Source organism: Protopterus annectens, chromosome 8.part1, assembly GCF_019279795.1.
Source record: "Protopterus annectens isolate FY-2018-M chromosome 8.part1, PAN1.0, whole genome shotgun sequence".
NCBI classification, from domain to species: domain Eukaryota; kingdom Metazoa; phylum Chordata; order Ceratodontiformes; family Protopteridae; genus Protopterus; species Protopterus annectens.
In genome coordinates, this window is record NC_056742.1 from 318,436,579 (window position 1) to 318,459,422 (window position 22,844).

Here is a 22,844-nt window from a genome sequence, read left to right on the forward strand (position 1 = left end):
CCATGCCTAAGCAGACATGTATAAACCTTCAACATACAACATTCATTCTAAACCGAATGCTTACTTGTAGCATACGACAAACCTTTAGTACTAACCTATACCAACAAAAGAGAGATTAGGTAATTTAGGTAAATTTAGAATCGACGCATATACACAGATACCCTATTTATAGAGCTTCCCAATTTAAAAACCTTGTAAGTACTTAAATAATTATTCTTATCTACATAAAGCCTTAAGTTTTAAAATACACTTAATAGAGGCATATTCATTTAGTCCTGGCAGAATGTGGGCTGATGTTCGAATTTGCCATAATACTTCTTGTTCTTCTAAGAAAAGCTGCCATGGACCTCCCTCAATTCACTTTTGACTTGTTGTAAAACAACAAAAGTGAACTTATGCATTGGGTGCTCGAGAATATGTTTAGCTAGCACATTGGTGTTGTCACCCTTACTAATCGCATACTGATGCTCAGAAATTCTTTGTTTTAACATTCTTTCAGTTTTGCCAGTATAATACGAGGGACACACTTGACATGTAGCTGCGTAAACCACTCCTTTAGATCGACAATTGTACCTATCATTTATAAAATAATCTCTATCATTGATCCTTATTTTATTTCCTGATGTAACAAATTTAAATTGTGGACATGTACCACATTTGCTCATGCCTGCACAATTAACATGTTTTTTATTCATCTCCAATAAATTCTTCAAGTTTAACCCTCGTCTATAGGTAAAACTTGGTTTTAAGTCAATGGCCTTACTCAAAGCGTGATCCTCTAAGATAATAGCCCAGTTTTTAATGAGAATGTCTCTAATTTTCTTATGATCTATACTATAAGTGAATAAAAAATTAAGACCTAAGTTCTTATTTCTAGCGCACGTATTAATGGTATCCAGTTGAACCCTTGTGCTTTCACTAAGCAAAGATCCACCTAATAAAAGGGGTTTGAAGTGCCCTGAACTTCTTTTGGCACTTACTTCCTGACTAATGTCAATAACTAATGTTTCCGGATAACCTCTTTTGAGGAACAATGTTTTAATTGTTTCACATTCATTCAGATCATCTTGATCATCTGACACCATCCATGCTGCCCTTACAAATTGACACTTAACTACAGCTTTTTTCTGGTGGTAAGGATGACTACTTGAAAAATGTAAAAGAGCATTCGAATATGTAGGTTTCCTAGATATTGTAGACTTAAATCTACAATTAAGTCTATCCTTAGTGACTCTAACATCTAGATAAGTAATGTCATCTACCCCAATGGTGTATGTAAATTCAAGAAACTCTGTCATAGCTGTAATATTAACAATAAAACTATAAATAAGGTCAATTTCCCCTTTCCAAATAAGGCACATATCATCTTGGTATCTGGTATACCATACTACGTGCTCCCGGAACATGCTATTATTAAACAGGAAGGTCCGTTCCCAATGGGCCACAACACTATTGCCAAAACTACTGCCTCTTGGAGGTTTTTGGAGAACATTAACAAGCTTGAATATTGTGACCAGCATATATTCCTGGTTATTGATATAAAAGATCTATATACAGTTAACCCTCAGCAGTTAGGGATAGAATGGACTGGAGAATTTATGCTATATAAAAGGGCAGACGATGCAAGTATTTATTTAGTTGAAACTTTATTAGATATTGTGTTATCTAACAACTACTTGATGTTTAATGGGCAACTTTTTCTCCAAAATACAGGCATAGCCATGGGGTCCCCATGCAACGGTAGGCATGAGCAAATGTGGTGCATGTCCACAATGTAAATTTGTTACATCAGGAAATAAAATAAGGATCAATGATAGAGATTATTTTATAAATGATAGGTACAATTGTCAATCTAAAGGAGTGGTTTACGCAGCTACGTGTCAAGTGTGTCCTTCGTATTATATTGGCAAAACCGAAAGAATGTTAAAACAAAGAATTTCTGAGCATCAGTATGCGATTAGTAAGGGTGACAACACCAATGTGCTAGCTAAACATATTCTCGAGCACCCAATGCATACGTTCACTTTTGTTGTTTTACAACAAGTCAAAAGTGAATTGAGGGGGTCCATGGCAGCTTTTCTTAGAAGAACAAGAAGTATTATGACAAATTCGAACATCAATCCACATTCCACCAGCACTAAATGAATATGCCTCTATTAAGTGTATTTTAAAACGTAAGGCTTTACGTAGATAAGAATAATTATTTAAGTACTTACGAGGTTTTTAAATTGGGAAGCTCTATAAATAGGGTATCTGTGTATATGCGTCGATTCTAATTTTACGTAAATTACCTAATCTCTCTTTTGTTGGTATAGGTTAGTACTAAAGGTTTGTCGTATGGCTACAAGTAAGCATTCGGTTTAGAATGAATGTTGTATGTTGAAGGTTTATACATGTCTGCTTAGGCATGATAATTGTTTTCCTATAAGCTGATAGGCTTAAATCAGGTTGAAATAGCCTTTTTGTTTATAAAGTTATAAAATTATTATTATTATTATTATGGTTATAATATAAACATAATGGGATGATTTCACGCATAGGTAGGGCTTTGTTTATTGGTTCCTGGAGTTAGGTTAACTGCTATAACATTATAAGTTTCTTCATATGCTCAGTTATCATGCATATTGCTATAGAAATTCCTTGCATCTTTGATATAATATTAAATAATTTATAAGTGTGTGCAATACATGATAGGGTTTCTTAATTTATTAATATATATTTATTGTCATGTTTTAATTATGGATAGGTTTTACGGGTCTTTAAATGAATTTTAAGATATTGTGATATTGTGTTTTGCCTTTAACCAAGTATGCTCTGAAGGCTAATCTAAGCTAAATTGAATTATTGCTTTTTTAATCATTTATTAAATAATTTATTTATTGTCTATAAGTAAGACTGCTTATGGTATAACGTTGTCTGATGAAGTTGGAGCATTGTCCCATTCGAAAGCGCTTACAAGAATTAAAGTGGTGTGTTTTTACAAGTGGCTGCTGTAATTTTTGCTACTCCAGTAGTCGCCCGATTTTTTGTTGTTTGAAATGTGCATCTTTATCTGATTGGAGATGTTATCAAAAAAAAATTGCCAGACTTAGAAGAAGCCATATCCAGCTATTGTATGTCAGGGGTATGCCATCTCAACTATCAGATGTACAAGTACCTTGTAAACTATATCTAAAAGCTTAAAAGCTATTAAGCAACATTACAGGCTTGTGATAGACCTAAACATCTTCAGCTGAAATAAATTATTACAAATACCTCAAACATTCAGATATAATTAAGATTTATATAGCCAAAGAATTTTGAAACTTATCTTTTGACTCAAGGAATAAAGCAACATTTTCATGTTCTAATGTGACACAGTATTAGGTGTACAACTGACACAGATATGAATATCTTAATAATTACTATATATAAATATAAAATTACATTGATAAGAACAATTTTGCCATAATTTGTTAAAAGTTAAGGCATTTGAATTTAAAGCATGCTAACTATACAATGTAACTGAAATCCTATTAAAATTATGTAATGAATGATACCTTCCAAGGGGGTTGCACTTACTCTAAAGAAAAATCATGGTATAGGTAGGTACTAGGCTATCGGCCCTAGGGCCTATACAAGCCCAGCCAAAAAGGTACCCTGGCTTTTGCCACCCAAGAAAATTATTTTCCTGTGCCACTGTCGAGCAGAGCCACAGAAGTGATCCTCGGGGTGAATTTCCTATTTCCCATCTAATCATTAAGATTTTTCTTGAAGAGTACTAATGAGGAGATTTGTTTGATATAGATAGGTAGTTTATTCCAGAGTATGGGAAGTCTCTGGGACAGGAATCTATCCCTCCGGCATGTTCGGTTTATTGTGGTGACAAGGTTTAGGTCCCTAGAGCATGTAGCTCAGAGGGATTGGGACTTCTTTAAGTGAAGCATGTCCAACAGCTCTGGGTTTGACATAGCTTTGTATGTTAGGCAGAGATCACCTCTTAGTAGGCAATATGCGATGGAGTAAAGCTGGAGTTTTTTGAGATGGTCTAGCAAACACAGGACCATACATTATTATACTGATTTACTCTTGAAACTTAATAAATTATGTACTTAATTTATATTGGTTTGTGAGCCTGCTCAGTATCTATTGAATATTGAAATGATGCTAACATCAACAAGGACATCAATTTATGGTTCTTAAAAAAACAAAAATCCATTTTATGAGATAAAATCTGTGAATTACACCAGTGTTTTAAGTATAATGCCTGGCAATTATCACAATTTCATTATAATGTATTTATATTATACGCTAAACTAAAATAGGTTCTGTGTACAGAACACTCAATACAGCAAAAGCCAGCATTAGTAAAAGTATTAAACATGACATGTAATACTACTGTGGTGAATGAGTGATGTGATCTATAATTCCAGATTCCATGAAATCAGGTTTTCCCATATTCAGGCAGTCAATTTTTGTGATTTATCAGTATTTTTCACAGGAAAATGAAAAGCAGTTTCTTGAAACTTCATCTATTAAAACCCCTTGGAAGTAAGTCAGAAAAAGAATGAATGGGCCTCCTAAGTATTATTTTTTTTAATTTCAAGTACAAAACTTGATGAGGCAGTCCACGTTATCACTTCAAAAGTTAAACCTTAGTCACATCATTCCACGGAGAGATCACGTCTCCATGTTTGTTCTTTGGGAAAGTACAATAACAACAAAGATTTAACAAACCTTTCTGCTTCACAATACTTCACAATCAGAGACATTAATCCCCTTGTAAAATCTTCCACTAATACATCATAGAAAACAGTCTCCCTTTTCTGTTTATTCCTCCTGTTCTGCCCCATTCCTCATCGGCTTCCACCAAACTTGTAGTCACCTGGATTTGAGATTCCTACAGAATCAGTCTCTGTTACTTCAAATACATTGGCAACTCATTTAATTTAATCACTGCCTCCTCTGCAGCAATAAAATAGAAATTCCAGCCAAAGAAGCACTGTTAACACAGCAGGGAAAGCCAACATATGTTTCCGTTTGTGCTGCTTATATTTCTTAACAGTACCCAAAAATTGTAATCGTGGCTGTAAACGTTTATCTGATTAATCACGATCGACAAGATACCATCTGATCTATCACTATGAATGTTTTCTTTAATTGTAACAGCTGCCACAGCTGCCGTTCTTTTTTTTTTTTTTACATTATCACAAACAGTACCAAAATAACTCAAGATTTCCCATCTGCCCTCTAAGACACAGTCAAGGGTAGTTGATATACTGTTTCAATCCCTAGTGATAATTTTGTGAATTTGGACTATTTTTCTATCAAAGATTTCATAGACTTCAAAAAGTCCAAGCTTTCTTCTGCTTCCGGCACCCTGAAGAACCTCAAATTCTTCCTATGAGACTTATCCCTTATTACTGTTAGTTGTTTTTTCATATTTTCTGTTTGATCACCTAGTTCTTCTATTCCATTTCATACTTCAACCACCTGTTGTTTAATAGACATTAAAGTGATTCGTTGATTATGTCTGAACTTAGTATAATTGACATTCACTTTTTGTTGTTTTCTTAGATATCTTTTCAAATTCCATCTGTCGTTATAAGTGGAATAAACTAAAATTTTCCACTTCAGAACCATTTGTTATGTTCAGTTGGATGAGGTTTTAGGTTTTGCAAAACACTGCTACAGTGGCATCCACTCCTCTCTATTTCCATCAGTATACATTTGTTCCTCCACAATCATGTTTTCAGCAAAAAGCTCCATAATTTCTGTAATTATTTAAGTGAAAAAAAACTATCATATCTAATACTTGTATCAATTCACTTGGAATAACCATACGTACTCACAAAAATGAGTTTAGTTAAGCACAATGTATGGCGAGAGCATGGGAGACAACCAGCTTCATCATGCACTATAAGAGTTCACCCACCATGTTGTCCATTAATGTCTTAGACAATCTGAATTGTCAAGATGAGAAGTAATATTAACCATTGTGATAGTAACATAAAAGGTCTAGTAGTGAAGTTTTCAAACTTGTTCATACAGTACTTCACATTCTGACATGTTTATTACCTTTCAGAGGTCCCTTCTGAGCTGCAGCAAAAGAAACACGCAAGACCAAATTTAAGTCTGAAATAAAGTAGTACCAGTAAACCTGATCATTTATTTAAAATTAATGAGCCCATGTAAAACTACAGATTAAACAAATGGCATATGATCCCTTCATATGGCAGGGTCTTGAAGTGTCATCATTAGCAATGAAGTGACTTGCCCTGACAAAAATTAGTGAAATCAAGCTCTACCATACAACCTTCACCATTCTTCTGCCTTCAAATATAGTGTACTAACAAAAAAAATAGTGTAGAAATTGTAGCTGGCTACTGACTTGAAGATGTATAAAAGGAATAAACTAGGAATTTAAAAAAAAAATAACAGCCCTGAAACTCAAGTTCACCTCAAGCTCTCTCAGCTTACAGCTCTACCTTGGATTCTTAGATACCTCCTTTTATACTGTAGTGACACCAATATCTTCAGACTTCCCAAGTTGTAACAGGCAGCAAAAAAAATAGTTGCCGTTTGGGCATTGATGTGGAGAGGCAGGTAATTACACAAGTAGTGTTTCATTGTCTTAGATATGTCAGCTGGATCAGACATTGACCCCAGTGCTTGGGGAAAAGGAAGGTGACAGTGTCATCTGCAGTTATGAAGAATACATAATAGAATGTACATTTTAAATACGTACAATGTTAAAATATGTTAGAGTGATGGATGGCAAATTTGTTTCCACTTGAATATGACAGAAGTAATATGTGACCCACTAACACAGATAATACAAAAATCAACAGTCACATAAACTATTCTCAAGGGGATCAGCCAGTATTACATTAAATACAGATGATGCAAAAATCAAGAACCACATAAACTCTTCTCAGGGTTATTACCCAGTGTTGGGTTACTTACTTCGTTTCGGAAGGCTGCAACCTGGTCCCGGAGTCCTTGAATAACCTCTTCACATTGCTGACTGTGTTGCCTGCAAGCATCTAACTCATTGCGAGTGACCTGCAACTCCTGGGTTAGCTTATCTGCGGCATCCTCAGCACTGTCTAGCTGTGCACTCCTGGAATCTAGCTCCTGGTGTACGATGAGCAATTCACTGCGCAGTTTGAGAATGATGTCATCTCGCTCATTAACCTGGGAGCAGAAAATGGCAAAGAATATTACTGCAACTCTAACAATGCTTCAAAAATGTCTATTTGTACTTTTAGCTATTCATCAATAAGTATGCCCCAATGAACTAAAGCCCTTTAACAGGAGAGGCTTGTGCAGAAAAGTTCCAGGTGCAAAGAAATAAGAGTAACACTTCAGTAGAAGAAGAAATATAAGAATGAAAAAAATGGAAGTTAACAAGCTCAGGAGAGAAAGTGCAGCTTTTAAGCAGAAAATGTTGTAGAATAAGCATAAGCTGAGGAGTTTCAGGCATCAAACCGCATAAGCAACATACGATATACAATTGTAACATGGACGTTCACAACAGTTATTTGCATAATTAAAACAGCAAGCAAAACTGTGCCACAGGTCAAGAAGCAATAAGAAACATCATAAGCTGACAATGCCTAAACAGGGACATTAATTTCAATTGTAGTTGTGTAGCAATTAACAACAAAGGTAGTGAAACTGAGGTTTAAGGATGGGTAAGGGAAGTAAATAAGTGCAGTGCCTGTGAAACAAAGGAGATCAATGTAAACAGGCAGAATTAGTACAAGACTTATGTAACTGATTAGTGAGTGTTAGAAAACTTAAATTCATAGTGACACAACTGTTGGAGGGTTTTCAGTACTGAGTACAGGTAGAGGCGAGTTAAGGCTCGGTAGTAATAGTGATGATGGGGCAGCCTAGGTTGAGAGGAAAATGTACAGGAGAGAAATTTCAAGAGTAAAGGTGATATGAAAAGTATTAAGGATTAGAAAGAATCAAGAGAGGTAATGACTAACTAAACAATGTGAAGATAATAAAGGTGGTGGAATAGACTGCTAATTTTTTGTCACTACAAGAGTCCACATCAACAAATATACAAGTTAAAACTGACACCATACTCAGTTTTTAGCTCAGCAATATCTTCCACAACCAAGTGAATAAAGCTAAATGCTGAAAGGCAGCTTCACCCATTTTAACAGGCTCATTTCATTAATGATAAACAACAGATTGCTTTGCAAGCACTCACAGGCATTTTCTATATGAATAGTGGCAGATATATTAAAAGGCCATGTCTTTTTAAACATATTTACACAAACAATACTTGCAATATCAGTGATTGTTTTTATATGTTTTTTCATTTAGGAAAATTCCCCTTTAGCAGTCATCGTAATTACTGGGTGTGTTGTAAATATAATTATACTATAATACTGTCTATAAAAATTAAGTGTTTTATTTGTACTTAATATTTATTAGCTGGACAAATGAACTGAGTACAGTGAAGCAGTGACCTAGTTCAAATGCAGTACAGCAAATAGAAAAGGTTCGTGCAAACACATATGTACGCGATGCGTGCACACACACACACACACACACACACACACACATATATATATATATATATATATATATATCAGTAGGTATAGTTAGGTAAGGACGTACTTTCTCTTACTGTCTACCAACATTCTGCAATCCACTTCCCCAACTACACTGACCTGCCATTCCATTTGGTCACCATGGGAAATAATTGATAACTACAGGATTAGAAGATTAAACATATTTTCTTCTGGCACTTCCCTGACGGACTCATCTTCCTCAACCTTTGTCTCTATAAATATTTTACCACTGCAGTCACAAAAAAAGAAGACAATGGAAAAACAATTATTCCTTTTTCGCTGCACTGGTGTAAAATTGGAGGCAGTGATTTAGAGAGTTGGGTTGAGGGAGCATAGCTCCACAATGGATGGTGCAATAGGTCACCAGGTCATGTACGCTGCAGTGGTACAGCAAATGGCATGTTGATAACATCTGAGAATGCAGATGAGGGAAGCTGGAAGGCATTAGGCTCAGTATATGGCAGTCAAAATGCAGACATACAAGTACTTGTACAGTAATATAAAAATGCAACTTGGAAAAAAAATGCATCATAACCGAACCATGAATGCAGTGATATGAAGTAATAACACTCAGCACAAGGTGGAGTTTAGTGTAAAAGAACAGCACAGGCAAAACTAGTCTCATATAATCATAGACTCATAGAACGTACAAGACAACCGCACCATGTGGCCATTTAAATCTTGCCAGTACTCAGCCTCAGACATTACCTCCTTTTTCAAAGTGTGATCGGCCAGTCATAGTGGGGCAAATCTATGAATACCCTTACCCATCCAAAAGTCTAAATTCTTCTTAAAGAAAGATAGTGTGTCACACTGCTTGATCTGAAGAGAAAGTTTGTTTCAGGGAAGGGATAATCATTGTGAGATAAATCTGTCTCTCTACCGTGATTTGTTAATTTGCTGGAGCAGGTTAAGATCTCTAGTTCTAGTATTTACTGGATTGTTTGATTTGTGGAAAAGTAAGAGGCCTTGAACAGCTGAACCCCTAACGGCTCAGAAGGCAAGAAGCAGCTCACACAAAGGAGATTTTTGGACACTGAATATAGGGACAAGTCCTCCAGCCTCGCTTGATAGCTCACACCCTTTAGGCCCATGATTTTTTTTCAATAACCTTTAGGGGTCTCCACCTACTTGAAATGTTTAGTAAGATACATTCCAAACAGGGCATTATATTTAGTGATGGACCTGATCAGTGCAGAATACAGAGGGGTAAGGTCTTCTTTATATCTAGAGGAAATTAACCCTTCATGAACAGCTAAGCCAGATAGAAGGATTTCCTAACAACTGTTACAAGATGATGGTCAAAAGAGAGGGAACTATCTATCCAGGTTCCAAGGTCTCTCATGACATCTTTATTTTGGAGTAGGATGTTTTCTATACTATAAGCTGGGGGGGGGGGGGGGGTTGTTTGCCAAATGCAACAATGTTGCATTTCTTAGCATTTACTTTTAGCCCATTTTGAGAGCACCAGTTACTTATAATGCAGTTCACCTCATAGCGTCTGCATATCAGAAGGGAATTTAAGTATAACACCCAGTTTACAATAATCTGCAAATTTGGCGAATCAGATTTCCCCTTTTTTATTTGGAGATTAGAGAAGTATATCCTGAATAGTAGGTGTCCCAGCATGCATCATTTTAACAAGGTACCTGGCAACCTCACAGTGTGGATTCTGTCCCTCAGCCAATTACCTATCTAACTAGACAGGGATCGGCCCGAGCACATTTAGCTTGTTGATAATATTTGCATGCGGGATGGTATGAAATGCCTTGGCAAGTTCTAGGTATGTTGGATGAACAGCATGGTCACTGTCCCATGGCTTGCATAGCACTACTTTGATGTTCTGGCTTCAGTGTAAAACAATAAATGTCTTTGTATATCTTCAGGACAATGAATAAATGGTATATAATAGGGCAAAACAACTACAGTGGGTATAACTTCCCAATGTACTTCTACACTCTCAGCTAAAAACAGTTTACAAAATACTGAACCATCCAAACAAATGTCCTTCAGTCAGACATTTCCTACAGTGGTACACTCCTCCAAGAGAGCTATGATGAAAGACAGATCAAACAACACACCTGCAGTAAGACTCACTACACTCAAACTATACAGCTATATACTTGAATGTCCTGCCATCCCCTCCACAAGTCACTAGCCTCAGCATAATTTGCCCCTCCTTAACACAACATTTGTAAGTTAACTGTATATGCCACACTTTTCCAGGATAACTTCTTGCTCTCAACTTGCCTATCTTTTAAATAATGAGCTCAAAATCTATATTAGGCAAACTGAGCTATCAAAAAAGTTCTTTCATGAATGTCTGATAACCGTGGATAACGTGTATGACATACCAGGAATTCCACAACACCTTATGCTTCACTTACCTAATGCAAGTACTTCTTCTTTGGGTACAACTTTTCTAGAATACCTAACCTTTCATGTTTGTGTCACACTGTATACAGTATGTACATATATTCTACAAATCAACATGTAATGAAAGCCTGTTATTATTTGACAGTTTATGTTAACCACCTGTAATAATCTTGAGGTACACATCTTTTGTGAAAACCATCAACACTCATATTCTTAATGACTTTACTGTACGCAGCATCTCAAATGCTTGATTACCTGCTTATTTTTACATATGGAATCACAAAGAATATATAACTGCTTTATAACTGCTCTATTTTATCAACCACCATAAACACCTCTGTATTTTATATGCATACTCTTACTCTCTCATATAGATGTTTATAGTATGTATATAGTGCAACTGCATTCAACACATTTTGCATTTGATGCTGTTGTGTCTTGTTACATAACTCTTGTGTATATGTTACTGCACTTTTTCTTCTGAATCTCCACTAAAATTGGCCACTGCCTAGTCAGACTATCCCAGTAAACAAAAGTAAATAAATAAATACATAATCAAATAGGATCATAGGAGGTTGCTAGGCTATTGGCCTTGAGGCCCTTATAAGTCTAGCCAAGAGTTTAGCCCATGTTTAGATAAATCAGCACCTGATGCCCCTGTCCAGCAGGGACATGGGTGGAATCCCAGGGGTATGTTTTCTGTTTCCCATCCAGTTATCCAACTTGCGCTTAAAAAGGGGTAAAGAGGTACTCAGCTTGATGTGGAGAGGGAGTCTATTCCATAGATGGGGGAGTTTCTTGGACACAAATCTCTCCCGCCAGCAAGTCTTGTTGATGTCACAGACCAGGTTGAGGCCATGCCTGTGGGTTACCCGAGTGGAACTTGACTTGCGGATATGCAGCAGTCCCATCAAGGTGGGGTCTGTGAATGCCTTGTATGCCAGACAGAGGTCACCTCTGAGGAGTCCGTATGAAACCAAGTAGAGGGATAAGGCTTTTAGCCTATCTGTGTAGGGTAGATGTTTGAGGCCCTGGATTCTCCTGGTGAGGAATCTCTGTGGTCTCTCCAGCTGCTGCATGTGCTTTGTGAGGTACATGCAGAAAGGGGCATTGTACTCGATAATGGGCCTTATAAGGAAAGAATACAGGGATGTTATGACCTTCTTGTCCCTGGATGAGATACCCTTACTTATGAAGTGGGCCACGTAGAAGGATTTCCATACAATGGAAGCAACATGGTGGTCAAAAGTCAGGGCGCTATCAACCTGGGGGTCCAAATCCCTCATGACTGACTGAGTGCTTAGGACGTTGTTATTAATGTGATAATTTGTGGGAACGTCACTCTCCCCAAACAGGATGATGATGCATGTTTTGGTATTCAGCTTGAGGCCATGTTTCTGGCACCAGTCATTTGTCTGAGTGATGGCCTCTTGGACGATATCCACATCACTAGGGGAATTGATGACAGCACCCAGCTTGCAGTTATCTGCAAACTTGGTCAGCCATACCCCACTGCTTTTGGCCTGCACCTCAGAAAAGTATATCCCAAATAACAGAGGCCCCAAGACCAAACCCTGGGGTACGCCGCTTGTTATAGGTCTGCTGCTTGAGGTGGCTTCCCCTATTTTGACTATGTGAGTTCTATCAGTGAGCCAGTTTGCAACCCATCTGGTAACAAATGGATTGATGCCTAGCTGAAAGAGTTTATCTATTATACCCGAGTGGGGAATAGTGTCAAAGACTTTGGCCAGGTCAAGGTAGGCGGGAGGGTGGCCTAATGGTTAAGGTGTTTGCCTTACAAACACAAGGTGCAGGGTTTGAATCTCACAAGGGATAATCGGCTAGGCTTAAAATGACTCGCAAGGGCAGTTAGCTTAGTACTAATCTATGAACCTATGAACCTATGCAGAGCTTCCCCTCATTCATGGCTTTGGTGACTGTCTCAAAGAAGTCGACCAAATTTAGCAGACATTACCTCCCCTTGATGAAGCCAAACTGTATGGGATCAAGTGTTTGGAGGTTGCCAAAGTCCTTGCTGATGAGGTCCATGATAATCCATTCCATGGCCTTGCAGATCTGGCTAGTTAGGCTGATGGGTCTATAATTTCCCATTGTGTAAAGAGATGACAGTGGATGTCCTCCACTCAGCTGGGATGAAGCCAGTACTCAGGCTTTGGTTAAATAGGGTGATAGTGGTGCTGCAAGTTTCTGCCTGAGTTTACGTAGGCTGCAGCCTGGGATGTTATTGGGTCCCATGGAGGCGATATTTTTTTGCCTTTGAGAGAGGAGTGATGACCTGTTCCACAGATATAAGGGGAAGGGGCAGGTAATGGGGATGTCCTGATTTACTGATGGGGAGGACAGAGGGGTAAAGTTTTCACTGAATCTGTCGGCCAGAAAGTTTGCTATATTTATGGAATTTGTATATGTGGTGTCCTTGACCACCAGTTTTGAACAGTTCTGGGTGCTTCCTTTGAGGTTGCGGACATATGTGAAGAAGGCCTTATGATTGTATCTAGTAGATGTGGCCAATTTGGACTCGAAGTTTGCTTTGGAGGATTTCACTAGTGCTCTTATTTGTTTGTTCAGGCTAAGGAGACATTGCTTCCAATTAGGCACCTGCTCCTTCTTGGTCTTGTACAGCAATTGTTTTCCCTTTTGTTACAGAGTTTATTAATTGCAGATATCCACCAGACAGGTTTACTTTTCCTTGCAGAGGATGATTTAGTCCTGTCTGGTATGCCTGATTCCATGCATCTCTATAAGTGCTCGTACAGTGCTTTGGTGTTATTCTGGATATTGGTACCAGTTCCTACAGGGGGGGGAGGGGGCTGTGAAGCTGTTTATACCATCCCTCAGGAGGGTGTAATCAGCTTTGGAGAAGTTTTTATGTCTGATACTAGCTAGAGGGGGGTTGGGGGAGATGGTGACTTCGAAAGTGACCGCTTTGTTGTCAGATCTTTCCAGGGAGGATAATACTATAGGGATTCTGCAGTGGTTACTCATGTTGGTTAATACCAAGTCCAAGATATTATCACCCCTTGTGGGGGTATCAATTAGCTGTTCCATGGCATTTGTATTGACATAATCAAGGAATCTCTGGGTATTTGTGCTCTGGCATGAGTAGTTCTTCCAGTCTATGTTTGGGAAGCTAAAGTCAGCCAGGATCAGGGTAAAGGGTTGAATCTTGATAGATTCAAACAGGTCCAAGTAGGTGGATTGGGCATCTTGAGTCTCCCAGGATCAGGGTAAAGGGTTGAATCTTCACAGATTCGAACAGGTCCAAGTAGGTGGATTGGGCATCTTGAGTCAGATTTGGGAGCCGGTAGCTAGTTATGATTTGAATAAGGGTTTTGTCAATGGTTAACTGCACTTGGAGTGCCTCCTGTGCATCATACTGTTTGACCAGCCTGGAGGTGTGTATGTCTTTAATGTATATTGAAACTCCACCTCCTTTGCCTTTACTGCCCACAGTTTGGGGTCTGAATGTATGATAGGATGAGTAACAAGGTAAGGCTGGGGTGCCAGTCAGCAGCTTTGAACCAGGTTTCTGTGACTGCACAGATGTCAGCATTTTCCAGGGTTAGGAATGCTTGCAATGAATGCAGTTTCATGTTTAGACTCCTAGCATTTAGCAGTATAACCTTTAATTTCTGTTTTGTTGAAATTTTTATATTGGTAGTTTTAACCTCATCACTTTTCCTAAAAAAGGCACTATAGGGGAGGCAACAGCCTTTGCCAGAAGCCTGAAGCCCAGGTGAGACAGATGCAGGCCATCTCTGGCAAAGCATCATTGTCTGTTGATCATATCTTCCCAGGCTGTCAGGTACTGGATCCCCCTGGAATGACACCAGAAACTATGCCAATTGTTAAAGTCAATCATTTTCTGTTTGTATTAAGGCATCATTCTGGGTGACGGCAGAATGCTGCTTAAGGCTAGGGACATACCTGCTTGGGACACATAATCAGAGAGCTCAATCATGTCTCTCTTCATATAGTTCAGAGAGGTACATCTCAAGTCATTCGTGCCAACATGGACTATGACAGAGTCATAACAGTATCTGTTGTTGAGAGACTTGAGTGTGTGTGTGTGATATGGTGGATTCTGGCACCTGACAGACAACTAACCGTGACTTTCTCCTTATCCGGCCTGGTGAGAGGCACATCTGTGTGTCTCACAATGGAGTCTCCTATGACTAATATGTTGGGTTTATGTTGTAGCCTTAGTGGTTGTGAGGCAGAGGTGTGTGGACTATGCATGGTATGTGGTGTGGAGGGCTGTGGAGATCCTGTGTATTTTTGCCTCGGACGTCTTCTTTGTTTGGGTATGCAATAAACATAAAATCACAAAAGTGAAACTTCAACGGAGCTACTGCAGACTAACACATTCCTGACATAAGGAATTAGGCATTTTCCTTTTCAATACCTTTGTAATAAACTTATGAGCAAGACATACTACTAAAAAAATAAAACAAAAAACTTATCTAGTGTATGATGGGAGGATCCATCCTAATTTGTACTGCTTTTTATCGATTATTCATGCTACATTCACCAATACTGCAGTCGGCAAGGGATACACTCACAAGCATGTCACCACAGAACTTCAAGAAATCCACATTAAAAAAAAATACACGATTAATCTTAGATAGAAGAAATAATTTTCTAGTGCATGGAGCGTAGTGATTATGTTCCAATATCACAAAAAAGACAAACCAGTTAATCGCCTGTATTGCGCGAGATCCAATCTTAACAATTGTTAAGCACCCCTGCTTAAGTTATTAAGATTGGCTATCATACTAGGCAGTTAAACATGTCAGTACTGGCCAGCAAATGACAGCAGCAGAATTAAAAACAGATCTGTTTATGCCTACTGTCTATGCCAGTAATCTTTCCCTTACTTTTTGCAATACAAGAGAATATGTTACACCTCTCTTTCTGACAGAACTCTTTGAAAGCCAGTAAAACACTTGGTGCTTTTTTTCTGTAACTAGTACTACATGGAGCAGATAAAGCTCCATGGACTATAAACAATTATGATCGGGTCTTGAAGTGAATTTGTTGGCATTCATGTCTCGAACACATAATAAGCTGGCCATGATAGGTGAGCTGATCATAAGCCTCCGTATTACCTGCTTTCTAGAGTAGAATTATAGTGCTACATGATTACTGCTGTATTACCTGTAAATAAAGCAATGTACATCAGTTAACTGAAACTGTGCATTTTAAAGGGAATTCTAGTAGGCCATGCCTATACCATTTAAACTTGAAGAACAGGTATTTCTCAGAGATTTTTCTGGAACAGTGTACTATTGGCTGCTCAAGGGGTAGGGTTTACCCAGAGAACATGATAGAAGACTAGCCATTAGCTCCCAATGTGCACTTCTTGTTAACATTTGTATATAACATTTACACTTTGCTACTCATGAGTTATGAAGGGCTTAATTACTTTTAGGAAGTGGTAGTCATATAAAGGTATGTAATTCGGAGAAAATGAAAGGATAGGAAAAGGAACAGAGAACTAACTGCTAGGATCACATTACTTGCAGATGACTGTTATAGTCATACTTCCATTTCAAGCGTACATACCTTTTACAGAACTTCTGATAGAAAATATAAAACAGTGTCTGGATATAGAGTTAATCATTCAAAAACTATTGTTTTTCTGTTAATAAAGAAGATACAAAATGAGGCAGGAGATGACTAAGATCTTTTGTATGGAGTAAAGGATCAAGTATGCATCCTGTAATACTTCTGGTAAATATATAAAATCAGCTGCATTAAATCTTAAAATAAGTAGAATGAGCTTTTCATTCAAATGCATATTTGGAGCCATCTTAAGCTTTACCAGTTAGGTAGAATGTCATAATGTCAACATTTACTACAAAAGTTATAGAAGTCCTAAGAGAAAAATCAAAATTTCCATACAAGAATTGAAGTAAACAAAAAAGCACTTAAATGTTTCATAGTATCAAACTCTCACAATATATATACATATTGAGAGGTATAAAGAAAGGAGGCTTTTGTTTAACCTATATCTTTATTCAGCTGCTACAAATATAAAATAATACATTAAATACTACACAGAATACTGCTGAATAGTGGAAAACTATGTTGATATGATTAGATTCTCAACGGACCATCTTATCCTTGTTTTATGTCAAGAACTACTCCAAACAGGGCTAAATAAATGAGTATAGAGGCTACATTTCATTCATGTAATGAAAAAAAAGTCTTAAATTCCCTGTAGGCAGTGAAAGTCACTTACAGCATCATTCAGTCCCCTAGAAAATCTTCTTTTAGATGAAGTCTGTGGTTGTTATTTGTACAATACAATGCATAAAATACAAGCCCTGGGATTCAGAAAGGCTTACCACAATGCAGAAGCCGTAACTCTGAAGGATTCTGTATCCTGTTAAGTCTTTCCAATCCAGAGACTGCTCTTGGAATACTGTTTCACCCCAGCAGTGGATGTGGCATGGACAGGAGAGAGGAAAAAGAGTACACTGCCTTTTGATGGTGTACAGCCATTCATCTCTACTGGACTGAATGCAGCTCATTATGCAACTACAGGTAAGTACAGTGGAGCTATGGGTATGTGTGTGTGCATGTGTGTGCATGCATGGGCATGTGCATGTCAATAAGGGTATGAATGCAACTGAACAGGGGTGTGTGCGTGTGTGTGTGTATCTGTAGAGGTATGAATGTTACTGAATGTGAGAGTGTGTGTGTGTTTCTGTGTGAGTGTGCATGGGCATGTGCATGTCAGTAAGGGTATGAATGCAACTCAATAGATGTGTGTGTGTGTCTGTCTCTATGTATCTGTAGAGGTATGAATGTTACTGAATGTGAGAGTGTGTGTGTGTTTCTGTGTGAGTGTGCATGGGCATGTGCATGTCAGTAAGGGTATGAATGCAACTCAATAGATGTGTGTGTGTGTCTGTCTCTATGTATCTGTAGAGGTATGAATGTTACTGAATGTGAGAGTGTGTGTGTGTTTCTGTGTGAGTGTGCATGGGCATGTGCATGTCAGTAAGGGTATGAATGCAACTCAATAGATGTGTGTGTGTGTCTGTCTCTATGTATCTGTAGAGGTATGAATGTTACTGAATGTGAGAGTGTGTGTGTGTTTCTGTGTGAGTGTGCATGGGCATGTGCATGTCAGTAAGGGTATGAATGCAACTCAATAGATGTGTGTGTGTGTGTGTCTGTCTGTCTCTATGTATCTGTAGAGGTATGAATGTGACTGACTGAATGGATGGGTGTGTGTGTGTGTGTGTGTATATGTAGAGGTATGAATGTGACTGAATGTGAGTGTGTGTGTGTGTTTCTGTGTGAGTGTGCATAGGCATGTGCATGTCAGTAAGGGTATGAATGCAACTCAATAGATGTGTGTGTGTGTGTCTGTCTGTCTCTATGTATCTATAGCGGTATGAATGTGACTGAATGGATGTGTGTGTGTGTGTTTGTGTGTGTGTGTGGGCATGTGCATGTCAGTAAGGGTATGAATGTGACTGAATATATGTGTGTGTGTGTCTGCATGTTGAGGAGTGCTTATGCTACTGCAATGGAAGGCTAGTAGGGAGCATATTAGCATTATCATGCCCGACAGCACAGTGTTCAATTCAGAGACTTGGTAATGATTTGCTAATGAGGTGGTTCTCTTTCTGCCACTTTACCTTATCTATGAATTGGAGATTCCCTGAGTTACACTAATTGACCAACAAGCATTGCCCAGTTAGCATGGGTGAAAGGAATCCCTCTGAATCCTGACCAAGATTACGACATAGTGATGTAAATAATGTTTACATACAGGAGCAATTTGCCTGCTGATTTGAACACATGATGAGAAAAACAAAGGTGGTTTGCTTAAGAATGTTGCTAAATTCCGAAAAAAGTGTCCCCTCTAAAATTACTACAAAGTATACATCAGTGTTGTATAAGAATGAACACTCAAAATACAGTTTAAAAAGTATTTCCCACAATACGCTGATTAAAATAAGCCAGTATTCTCATTTCTACTGCCATTTACTGCTTTAATGAAAAATTAACTTGACTTTATCAACACAAACACCCTGGAACAGATCACTGCCCATAACAGAAAGTGTAGTTTATAAGTTGCAGTTACTTCAACTTAGGTGAGATCAATCAATCAAAGAAAGAAACATTAGGAATAGAAATGTACAAATGGGTGCACATAACCTGAGCCATACCTCCCTGGACTACATGAAGAGAGACATGATGGAGTTCCTGTGCTGTACCTCCCTGGACTACATGAACAGACATGTGATAGAGCTCCTGAGCTATACCTCCCTGGACTACATGAAAAGAGACATGATGGAGCTCATGGATTATGTGTCCCAAGCTAGTATTAGCCAAACAATGAACATCATTCTAGCTTCTCCAAGGATGATGCCACAATATGAACAGTAGATAAGTGATTTTAATAATTAGCTTAATATTTGGTGCCACTCCAAGGGGGTACAATATTTGCCAGCATGGGAACATATGGTCAACAGACCATGCTGTTTTGTCAGTGATGGTCTACATCCGTCCCTCTAGGTTTTCAATTACTGGCTAAAACATTGCATCCCCCATTGTGCCTTTTTTAGGCAACAACAAACTGACAAACCTTCCAACATAGCAAAACCAACCCTGGAAAATCTATAGGTGTTACTGCTCAATTTCAGGAGTCTAAACAAGAAACTCCACTCTCTCCAAGCCTTCCAAGCCCTGAAGAATGCAGACATCTGTACAGTTTTGAAGACATTGTTTAAAGCCACAGGCAGCACACTGGTAGTGTTGGGCTATGATGGCTTCCACGCACATTTAAACTAGCTACTGCACATCAAAAACAAGCGTATCACAAAGATGGTTAAACAAGATGATGTGACTGAGACTCTTAGGTTCATAGGTTCATAGGTTCATACTAGGCTATCTGCCCGAGGGCATTTACAAGCCTAGCCCATAGTTTTGTGGCTTACGCCACCCCTTTAGTATGGGGAACTATACCCATTATTTTGCTGTGCCTCTGTTGAGCAGTGACACTGAGGTAATCCCTGGGGTATATCTGCGATCTCCCATCCATTGGTCAAGATTTCTCTTGAACAAGGCCAGCGAGGTGCTCTGCCTCACATATACCGGGATTTTATTCCACAGGATAGGGAGTCTTTGGGTGATGAATCTATCCCTCCAGCACGTCCTATTAATAGCCGTGTCGAGGTTTAAGTCTCCCGCCCTTGTGGCTCTGATGGATCTAGATTTTTTGAGGTGAAGCATATTCATCAAATCTGGGTTTGATATGGCCTTGTATGTTAGGCAAAGGTCACCTCTGAGCAAGCGGTAAGCGACTGAATAGAGCTGGAGTTCTTTCAGTCGGGCAGCATAGGACAGATGTTTGAGACCCTTTATCCTTTTGGTGAGGAACTTTTGTGGCCTCTCCAGCTGCTGCAAGTGTCGGGTCAGATACATTCCGAATGGGGCATTGTACTCAATCATTGGTCTGATGAGTGATGAGTATAGGAGACTATGACCTCCCTTGATCTAGATGAGAATCCCTTCATGATAAGGTGGGCAATGTAGAAGGTCTTCCTAACTACTTTAGCTACATGGGTGTCAAATGACAGACTACTATCAACCTGGGTCCCCAGGTCCCTGATAACTTCTTCTGTACTCAGTGGATTGCCACCTATTTGGTAGCTAGGGGTAACCTTGTTTTTCCCGAAGGGTATGACTATGCATTTTTGGCATTTAACTTTAGGCCATGGCTCTGGCACCAGTTATCCGTTTCTGTGAGACCCTTCTGAAGGATATCTGTGTCAGATGTGTTTTCTACTATGGCCCAGTTTGCAGTCATCTGCAAACTTTGTCAGCCATAACCCTCCTGTGTTTGCTTGTACTTCGGAAAAGTAGATGCCAAACAAGAGTGGGCCCAGGACTGAGCCCTGTGGTACACCACTTGTGACAGGCTTTGAGTCTGACATGGCGCCAGCAACTCTGACCCTGTGGGTTCTGTCACTCAGCCAGTTTGCAACCCATCTTGTGATGTATGGGTTAACATTTAAGCTGATGAGTTTTTCAATGATACCCGAGTGGGGTATTGTATCAAAGGCCTTCGCCAGATCGAGGTAGGCTGTATGGACTGCCTTTCCCTCATCAATGGCTTTGGTGACTGTTTGGAAAAAGTCAACCAAGTTTAGAAGGCATGATCTGCCTTTGACAAAGCCAAACTGGGATGGATCCAAAGTCTGCAAATTCCCTATGTCTTTATTTATGAGGTCCATTATGATCCTCTCCATGGCTTTGCAGATAAGGCTTGTCAAGCTAATGGGCGGTAATTTCCAGGGTCGGTGGAGGCACCGCCTTTGTGAAGTGGGACCACAGTTGCAGTGCGCCACTCCTGGGTACGTATCCAGAGGTAAGACTATGATTAAACAGCTGTCCTAGCTGTGGGTTTAATTCCTCGTTGAGTTCGTGGAGCACACAGCCGGGGACACCATCAGGTCCCATGGATGCTGTGTTTTTGCTTTGGAGAGAGCAGTTCTCACTTGGGCGTTGGAGATGTTTGGGGGCTGCAATCGCTGGTATAGATATCTCTCCTTTTGGGAGTTTGCACTGAACCTGTCAGCCAGTATGTTGGCAATGTCTGTAGGATCAGTAATCTTCACATCATTTTGAACTAGTTCTGAGCATATCTGGGAGTTTCCTCCCAGGTTTCTAACATAGCTAAAGAAGGCCTTATGATTGTCTTTTGAGTCTTTAGCTATTTTTCTCTCAAAATTTGCTTTGGATGATTTTATGAGAGCTCTTAGTTTTTTACTTATAGTGATCAAGGGTGTCTTACCTTTTAAGGATTTTGCTCTATCTTGTAGTAGCTTCCTCCTTTTGTTGTTCACATCCAAATGATTTCTGGGTGACTTTAACTACCCCACTATGAAGTGGAAATCATATGTGATCCCAAATTTGTAGGCTGTGAGCTTCCTGGACTTTGTCAACACAAACACCCTGAACCAGATAGCTCATATACCCGCTAAGGGCATGCACATACTGGATCTGGTCCTCACAAACATGGCAGAATGCTGCACCTCCTAGTGTAATGTCTTCTCTAGAAAGGTCAGACCATAAAGCTGTCTGCTCTGAAATAAAAATAAACCCCAGGATCCCTGCTGACCCTGGAAAATTTAGGAATCATTCTAAGGCAAACTTCCTATTAAGTGATAACCTGGCAAAATTTTAAGCCCCCCAAACCCTGAGAACCCTGTTGTCAATACAGATTGTTCACACAGAACCTGTGAAATCTTGTTAATAGATGCATAGAGATAGTTGTACACACAAGGAATAAGTTTAGAACAAATTCAAAAAATCATGGCACCCTGATGGAAGCTCAACATTAATAAGTTGTACAACAAAAGGATGAACGTCATGGCAAAACTGAGGAAGTGCAACACCCAGCAGGATAAAAAAAAAAAACTCTCATCAGTCTTAACAGGTGCCAAATCAAGTCTACCAAAGCCTATCTGAGGGAAGAAAATAGCTTCCTACGCCATGGACATCCATAAGGATTTCTTTAATTATGTCTGTGACCCAAAAAGCAGTGCACAACAGTGTGCACAATGAATTGTAAATGGAGCCACTTACACTGATCTAAAAAATATAGCAACTCTACTGGCTGACAATTTTATTTTCCTGTCTCCCCCCAAGCCACTCCTCAGGAAATACAATTAAACATAACCCCCCAACTATCACTAGGAAGCAGGTTTTGTATGTGCTTTCCAAGGCCAAGAATACCACATCAATGGGCCCTGATAATATTCAAGGATGTCTCCTAAATAGCATGAAACGTGACATATCAGGATGATTAGAGTTATTATTTCATCACAGCCTCCAGCTAAGCTTCCT

The 22,844-nt window shown here is 39.0% G+C and overlaps 1 protein-coding gene across 1 annotated transcript in view; it reads right to left on the reverse strand.

Moving 5' to 3' along the window:
• PMFBP1 (polyamine modulated factor 1 binding protein 1) overlaps positions 1 to 22,844 on the reverse strand; it is a 3,624,986-nt gene that overhangs the window by 685,736 nt on the left and 2,916,406 nt on the right. The window contains exon 26 of the mRNA XM_044081904.1: positions 6,946 to 7,176. Within this exon, the coding sequence (XP_043937839.1) occupies positions 6,946 to 7,176 (231 nt within the window). The remainder of the gene's footprint in view (positions 1 to 6,945; positions 7,177 to 22,844) is intronic.